This window comes from Arachis ipaensis, chromosome B04 (genome assembly GCF_000816755.2).
Source record: "Arachis ipaensis cultivar K30076 chromosome B04, Araip1.1, whole genome shotgun sequence".
NCBI lineage: Eukaryota > Viridiplantae > Streptophyta > Magnoliopsida > Fabales > Fabaceae > Arachis > Arachis ipaensis.
This window is the reverse complement of record NC_029788.2, coordinates 37540018-37548316: the sequence shown is the minus strand read 5'-3', so window position 1 is coordinate 37548316 and position 8299 is coordinate 37540018. Positions and strand designations below refer to the sequence as shown.

The following is an 8299-nucleotide window of genomic DNA, read 5'->3' as shown; positions in this document are numbered from 1 at the left end:
ATGGCTTTGTCATTGAAGAACAAGCTAGGTTTTGTGGATGGTTCTTTACCAAAACCAGCTTACGATGATTTTACATTCAATGCATGGGATTATTGTAACAATCTTGTGGTTTCTTGGTTCACTCTCTTATTGAGTCTGGAGATAGCAAACAGTGTCATATGGAATGGAATAGCCTACGATCTTTGGGAAGAATTAAAGAAAAGGTTCTATCAGGGTAATGTGTTCCAAATAGCTGAGTTGGATGAAGAACTTTTCACCTTCAAGCAGGGTGATCTTTCCGTCATATCCTACTTCACGAAGCTGAAAGGTATTTAGGAAGAATTGGAGGTTCTTCGACCAATACCTATTACATGTGCAGGATCCTTTAGCTGTGTTTGTGGGTTGAAAACTATAAGAAATTATAGAGATGATACATTTGTTGTAAGATTCCTTCAAGGATTGAATGATCAATACTCAGTGGTTCGCTCCAATTTGATTATGATGAAGCTCTTACCAACCATTGATGCTGCATTTGCTTCACTCTTACAACAAGAAAGACAGCTTCTTGGAATGGATCAACTCGATCAGAAACCTTTGCTCAATGCCGTTGATAAGCAAGCCAATTTTCCATCAGCTTTCCATGGAAGAGGCTGCAGACGAGACAATAGAAGTGGCAAAGGTAGAGCCTTTGGAGGAAAAAGTCATGGAAAGCAATGCTCTTTTTATGGGAAAATGGGTCACCTTGTTGATACCTACTATAAGAAGCATGGCATGCCCCCTCACCTTAAGCAACGCATGATTCAATTCACAAACAGCATCACTGCCAAGATCAACAAAGTTGATGGCAGTAATACTCTCGGATTGTACAAGGACAGTAATGATTCAAGTGCATCATTTACCATGGAGCAAAAGGAAGCTATATTGGCACTCCTACATCAGCAGACAACAACTAATCCTCAAAGTATGAATCAATTTTTTCTGGCCACAAATAATCACCCTTCTCATGAACGTAACTCAATGGAATGTCTATTTCTTCACCAAAGAGTTTTGACTCTTAAGTCATTGACACAGGAGCTACAGTGCATGTTACTTTTAATATTAATGCATTTCATTCACACAAACATATTGAACCCATTAGAGTCAAGTTACCAAATAAATGCATCCTTATCGCATCCATTTCAGGTATTGTAAAATTTTCAAACTCATGGTATCTCACTAATGTTTTATACCTGCTTGAATTTGCATTAAATCTCATTTCAGTCTCATGTGTCATTTAGTCAATTGATTACCAATTCATTTTTAATAAATTTGGATGTGAGATACAAGACTACCATACAATGAGGAGGATTGGAGCAGCTGATCTCAATGGAGGTTTATACCAATTAGCACAATCATATTCTTCACATGTTACAGCAAAGGTACTAAATGTTTCAATACAATCACTTTCATTTTCACACACTAATCCTAATGTGCTTTGGCACTTAAGATTAGGCCATTTACCTTTCAATAAATTATTGCATATATCTCAATTGTATAATTCAATTCAGAACTTTAGTTTCAATAAACAAGTTACTAGTCATCCTTATGACCTTTGCCATTATGCCAAGCATAAACGTAAACCATTTCCTTCAAATTCATCAAAATATATTGCATGCTTTGAACTAGTCCATGCAGACATTTGAGGTCCTATAAACATTACATCTGTAAGTGGCCATAAATATTTTCTTACTTTAGTTGATGATTACAGTAGGTTCACATGAGTTTTTTCCATGCAACTAAAATAAGAAACTGCTGTCATTATTCAACTATTTTTTAGTTTTGTAAAAACTCATCAATTTGGAAGTGACATTAAATGCATTAGGTCTGATGATGGAAAGGAGTTTCAATTGCAGCAATTTTATAAATCAAAAGGAGTTTTACACCAAAAATTCTAAGTTGAAACTCCTCAATAAAATGGTATTGTGAAAAGAAAATATCAGCATCTTTTACAAGTGACAAGAGCAATTTTATTCCATTCTTCAATACCAAATTGCTTTTGGAATTTAGTGTAAGAACCACAGCTAATCAACTGGTTAATTAAGTAATTAATATTGCCCAAATTAAATTCTGAAAAGTTAGAGTGAGAATTTGAAGATTTAAAGGTGATTTTTGGACTTAGTAGATTTTTCTAAGTCAAAAAATATGTTTTCTGTAAAAAATCGCGAACCGGTAGTTGAACCGGTTGAACCGGTTCAAGTCTGTCCGGTACCGCACGAGAAAAAGTGAAAACCGTCAAAAATCTTAGAAAAACATTAGAAATGAAAAACCGGGCGTTAATTTTAAAGGTTTGGCCCGAAGTTAGGCCAAACGGGCTAAAAACACTAACGGGTTGGACTGGGCCCAAGTTGGACTCAAGCCCAACATATAAAAGGCTCATTTAATGAACCATTCAGCCAAACACCCTAACAAACACAACACACCCAGCTGAGAAGAGAAGGAGAAGAGAGACTCCATTAACACTATTCACCATCTCCTTCCGAAGCTCATATCTTGAGCTAGAGAGCTCCGATCGCCGCACTATTTGCGGCTACACATTCCTTGTGAAGAGCTCTACAAAACCCATACAAGAAACTGGAGAGGTAACCACGAAATCTTTTCTATTCTTCTCTCCAAAAATTCGGTTCTTAGAGTTTGTGGTTAAGTGAGTTTTTGAGATTTTGGATGTTTAGGTTTGCTCTAATCCTTGCTTAGCCTTGGATTTTTGCTATCAAATTTGTTGGAAAAGGTAAGAGCCATTAAACTCTTGTGAAATTTCAAGTTTAATAAACCCTAGGTTGAATTATGGTGAATTATGTGTGTTATAGCTTGAAGTGGTGAGTAATTGAACTTGTTGGAGCTTATTGGTGATTGTTGGTGGCTTGGATTGTGTTGGAAAAGCCTAGCTTGTGTTCAACTTTGGTTTAAGGGCATATTGGGAATCGGCCAAGGTATGGTTTCGGTTTCCTCTATGTAGTATATAATATTCATGGACACATAGGCTAGTGACCCATAGGATAAGTTTGAATTATAATGGTTGATGAGTTGTTTGAATGTTGATGTATGATGATTTATGGTAGGGTGATGATTATTGAGACTAATTATGACGATTGATAATGTTAATATATATGTGAAATTGATGTTAATGATATGGTTATGTGGTTTGAAAAGTTGAATGGGGATTTATTGTAGTATTGCATGATTGGTATTGATGGTTGGAGAATGGTGGAATGTGATGGAAAGATTTGGTAAATGGTGAATTTTGACCCAAGAGGGTAGTTGGTGTTGTAAATGGGAGGTTGGTGTTGTTTTGATTGGAGGTAGATTGAGGATTTTGGAATAGCTGGTAAATTGTGACTTTTGGTAAAAGTTGGTTTATGATGAACTTTGTTCAATCATAACTTATGTCTCAGTTTTCAAAAATTGATGAGATTTATTTAAAATTAAAGATCTTTGAAAACCATTTAAATTGATATAAACTTTGAAAAATTTGGAATTTTGTAGAGGAAGTTATGATCATTCAAAGTTGGTGTTGAAAATATGAAATTCTACTAAGTTGCAGAATTTTATGATTTCTGATGTGTGCATACAGACAGCCTTGTGCGCGCGCACAACCCTGCGAAAATTTTGATCTGTGCAGACGCACACACCTGTGCGCACGCACAGGCAGGGAAGTGTCTACTAGTCGCAGTGCTAGCACAGCTGGTGCGCGCACACATCAATGGAGAACTGCGACCTGTGCGGACGCACACACCCCTGTGCGCACGCTCAAGTCGGGAAGGGGAGTCTGTTGGGGGCGCTAACACACCCTATACGAGTGAACAAACCTTATAAATTTCAGTACCTGTGCGTATGCACACACCCCTGTGCGCACGCACACTTTTAAAATCTCCTGGGCGTGCGCATGCACACACCCCTGTGCGGCCGCACACGCCTTCTTTCTCAAAATTTTATTTGTTTTCAACTATTCTACCTTTCCAACAAGGTTGTAAGTTTTCCTAACATGATTTTGAGACTTTTGGGCTTGGTTTTGAGTAGTAAAACATGGGATATAACCTAAGAGTTTTAGTAGATGAATTTAAGACAAATTAGAAAACAGAGGCCTAGGTTTCTGGCGTGCTAAGGATGGTTTGACGTTATGTGATGAATGGTTGAGGTATGAGATAAGAGTTAAGGAACTATTGAGTTCGGAAACTGATATGTGATTGAACACTGGTTAAAAAGAGTCGACGACTCTAGATGAAGGGATGGATCCATCTTATATTGAAAATGTTTTTGAAAACCACTACACTACTTTTTCATTGAGATTATGAGACGCTATGCGCCCGGCAGGGACAGTGGTTAGATCCCGCTTGTCGAGCTAGCGGCGTAAGGGCGGTGGTTCGTCCCGCTTGTGTTGAGATGTGAGGTCTGTGGCAAGAGTATCCCGCTCGCATCCCTTCGGATCTATAGAGCGTGCAGGCGCCGGTACCTGGACAACGATCCGAGCACTATATCTCGGGAGTTCCCATATGAGAATTCCGATGGGCGACGTCTCCATGGAGATGTGTCGGGTTGGCAGTTGAACTGACAATGTGATATCACAGCCAGTAGGGCAGGCATTCATCAAATGCATTTTCTATCTGTTTGTATGCTTTGATTACTTGTAATGGCTTGCCTAATTGAATAACATGCCTAATTACTATCTGAATTATTTGCCTTACATGCTTCTACTTGTGTTTTACTTGTATTGTATATTATCTGTGCTTTCTGCTGGGATTGAGGAGGTTCGGAAGGCGGTGGCGATGGGATCGCATAGAGGAACGGTTGGTGAAGGCTGTGGGACAGCGGTGTTTTGGTTAGAGTAGAAATCCCTAAGATAGATTACCCGGTTTATTTATGTTAAGGATTATATATTATGCTTATTTGTTTTAGAATACTTTAAGTTTGAATCTTGTGATGGATATGGAGCTTAGGATTGCCTTTGGCGTCCCGGGGTCTTATATCCTACATCACGGGCACTGTTACCATACTGAGAACTTCCGATTCTCATACCATATTTCTGTTGTGTTTTTCAGATGCAGGTCGCAACCCACCTCATTGAGTTGCTTTGGATGGTGACAGAAGTGGAGGATCTTGGATTCTTTTGGAGTCTTTTTGGTTTAATTTGTTTATACATCTCTCCTTTTGTATTTTGTTTTGCCTAGAAGCTTACATTTGAGAGAACAAAACTTGTATAAGCTGTTTTCACTGTCTGGTTCTTTTGGTCTATATATGGCTAGCCGGCTTAAACTCCGTGAGCCGTGGCTAGATTCTTATGATATTATACTATTATATTTTGATATATCATGTTGGTATCTTGTGCTCTAAGTTAGAAGCTTCGTTAGTACGTTTGCGCTTTTCAAATCCTGTTTTTGAACTATATCCTTTATCGTGCTTCTAGATTATAACTGTCGTAATCTCTGGTTAACCTTTGCTTTACAACGCGAGGTAAAGCTTAGGCTAATTAGGGTGTTACATTTAGTGGTATCGGAGCGGTTCGTCCTCATGAGCTTGAGGGATGGACCGATTGTGCTTCATTGCATACTCTGTGTGTCTTTTCTTTGATGCTATTCGGTTATCTGCTTGATATTGCATAGCATGCTTGTTTGTGAGTGCCTGTTTGGGATCATTGACGCACTAGGCTTTTGATATTGAGACTGATCACCTTGGCATCGATTGTTTGGTGTAGACAGGAACCCTACATGGCCACTCGCGGACGAGGTCAAACGCGTACATGAGAAAGTAGGAATGAGCAACCAGCTGACAACCATGCCGAGTTCATGGCAGCTATGGCAAACCTTGCAAACACTATGGAAGCTAATGCTGCTGCGACTCTGCAAGCTGTGCAGAGATTAAGCCAACCACCCAGGAATGGAAATGGCAATGGGAACGGTGGAGGGAACACTAATGACAATGCTGAGGGAAACGGCGATAACACGGGTGGTGTTCCGATGACCTTGGCGACGTTCTTCAAGGTTCATCCGCCAACTTTCCGAAGATCCACTAATCCTACTGAAGCGGACCACTGGTTTTAGGCTATGGAGCGTGCTTTACAGGCGCAGCATGTTCCCATCAATCAATATGTCGAGTTTGCCGCTTATCAGCTAGCGAGAGAGGCCCATCCCTGGTGGCAAGCAGAGTATCGCTTGCTACAGCTTCAGAACGCCGACATTCCGTGGGAGGTACCAAATGGCCTTTTATAAGAAATATTTCCCTAAGTCTGCAAAGGAAGCAAAGGAGATGAAACTAATGCAGCTGAAACAAGGTTCCCTATCTGTGGCGGACTACACCAACAAGTTTGAGGAGCTCTGTAGGTTTTCTAGGGTATGTCAAGGTGCCCCGGAGACTTACGAAAGCTGGAAGTGCATTAAGTACTAGAGGGGTTTAAAGGATAGCATTATGTCTGTTGTGGTGCCTATGGAGATCCGTGTCTTCTCCGACTTGGTGAACAAGGCGAGAGTGGTGGAAGAGTATGCCAAGACGGTAGCTTCGTCCAAGGAAACTCATGGAGGGAGCTCTAGTCGGGGGCGTAGCAAGTATTTTCATCCTAGAGGGCAAAGCTTCAAGAGAGGAGGATATGCGCCTCAAGGCCAAGGAGGCTTTAGAAAGAACACCCATGATCAGATTCTGTGTGGCAAAGGGAGAGGAAATCAGAGTAAGAGTTCTTCGGATTTAGCTTGTGATTGTTGTGGACGTTTTCATCCATATGAGTCTTGCAAGATTGGTATAGGTGGGTGCTTCAATTGTGGCTTGCCTAGTCATTTTGCGAGGGATTGCACACGTGGGAAGAACCAAAGTGCAGGTCAACGTCAGCACCAGAGGCGAGTCTTTGCTGTGAATGCCAAGGATGCTTCCAAGGCGGATCCGTTGATGAGAGGTATATGTCTAATTGGTGATAAAACATTAATTGCATTATATGATACTGGAGCTTCGCATTCGTTTATTTCATTTGCTAAAGTTGAGGAATTAGGCTTGAAAGTGTCAGAGTTACCATTTGATCTGCAGGTACATACTCCGCATCAGACAGTTATAACTAGGTCAGGTTGTAGACAAGTAGGTTTCAAGCTGGAGGGTAGAGACTTTGTGCATGATTTGATCTGTTTACCAATGGTGGGGCTAGAGATGATTTGGGGTTTGATTGGTTGTCGAAGAATCGGGTTTTGTTGGATTGCTTTGAACGGACAATTCGGTTTATGCCGGAGGGAGAGAATGGAGCAGTGGTAGCTACGGGGTATTACCTGAACTCTGTAATGGTGCATTGTAGTGGGAAAGAATGTAAGGGTTATATCCTGTTTGCTGCTAATACGTTGGGTGATGCCCAGAACTTAGATCAGATACCGATGGTTAAAGATTTTCCAGAAGTATTCCCGGAAGATATCCCTGAGTTCCCACCTCAAAGAAAAATTGAATTTGCGATTGAATTGGTGCCGGGAGCCGGACCAGTGTCGATTGCGCCGTATAGAATGGCTTCGATAGAGCTGGTAGAGTTAAAGACTCAGTTGATAGAGCTTCTGAACAAGAGGTTCATTCGACTGAGTGTATCACCGTGGGGAGCGCCAGTTTTATTGGTAAAGAAGAAGGATGGAGGAATGCGATTATGTGTGGATTATCAAAAGCTGAACAAAGTGACTGTGAAGAACAAGTACCCGCTACCAAGGATACATGACTTGATGGATCAATTGCAAAGAGCTGGAGTGTTTTCCAAAATTGATTTGACATTCGGTTACCGTCAAATAAGGGTGAGAAAGGATGATATCCCCAAGACTGCGTTCAGGACACGCTATGGACACTACGAGTTTGTGATAATATCCTTTGGGTTAAGGAATGCACCTGCTGTTTTCATATATCCTGTTAGCTGCTAATGCATTGGGTGATGCCCAGAACTTGGATCAAATACCGGTGGTTAGAGATTTTCCTGAGGTATTCCGGGAAGATATCCCTGAGTTTCCACCTCAAAGGGAAATTGAATTTGCGATTGAATTGGTACCAGGAGCCGGATCAGTGTCGATTATACCGTATAGAATGGCTCTGATAGAGCTGGCAGAATCAAAGACTCAGCTGGAAGAGCTTCTGAACAAGAGGTTCATTCGATCGAGTGTATCACCGTGGGGAGCACCAGTTTTATTAGTAAAGAAGAAAGATGGAGGAATGCGATTGTGCGTGGATTATCGACAGTTGAACAAAGTGACTGTGAAGAATAAGTACCCGCTGCCAAGGATAGATGACTTGATGGATCAGTTGCAAGGAGTTGGTGTGTTTTCTAAGATTGACTTTAGATTCGGTT

The 8299-nt window shown here is 40.8% G+C and overlaps 1 protein-coding gene across 1 annotated transcript; it reads left to right on the top strand.

Annotated features, from left to right (window-relative positions):
* Nucleotides 1-1256, top strand: LOC107636382. The gene is made up of 3 exons (XM_016339899.1): nucleotides 1-307; nucleotides 359-940; nucleotides 1240-1256. The coding sequence occupies exons 1-3, from the start codon at nucleotides 1-3 to the stop codon at nucleotides 1254-1256; spliced, it is 906 nt and encodes a 301-aa protein (XP_016195385.1).

What these genes read in the sequence shown, in the direction of transcription:
- LOC107636382 (XM_016339899.1), top strand. Translation starts at nt 1, where the DNA reads ATGGCTTTGTCATTGAAGAACAAGCTAGGTTTTGTGGATGGTTCTTTA. An exon ending in CTACTTCACGAAGCTGAAAG is followed by an intron (nt 308 to 358) that starts GTATTTAGGAAG and finishes TTACATGTGCAG; the next exon opens with GATCCTTTAGCTGTGTTTGT.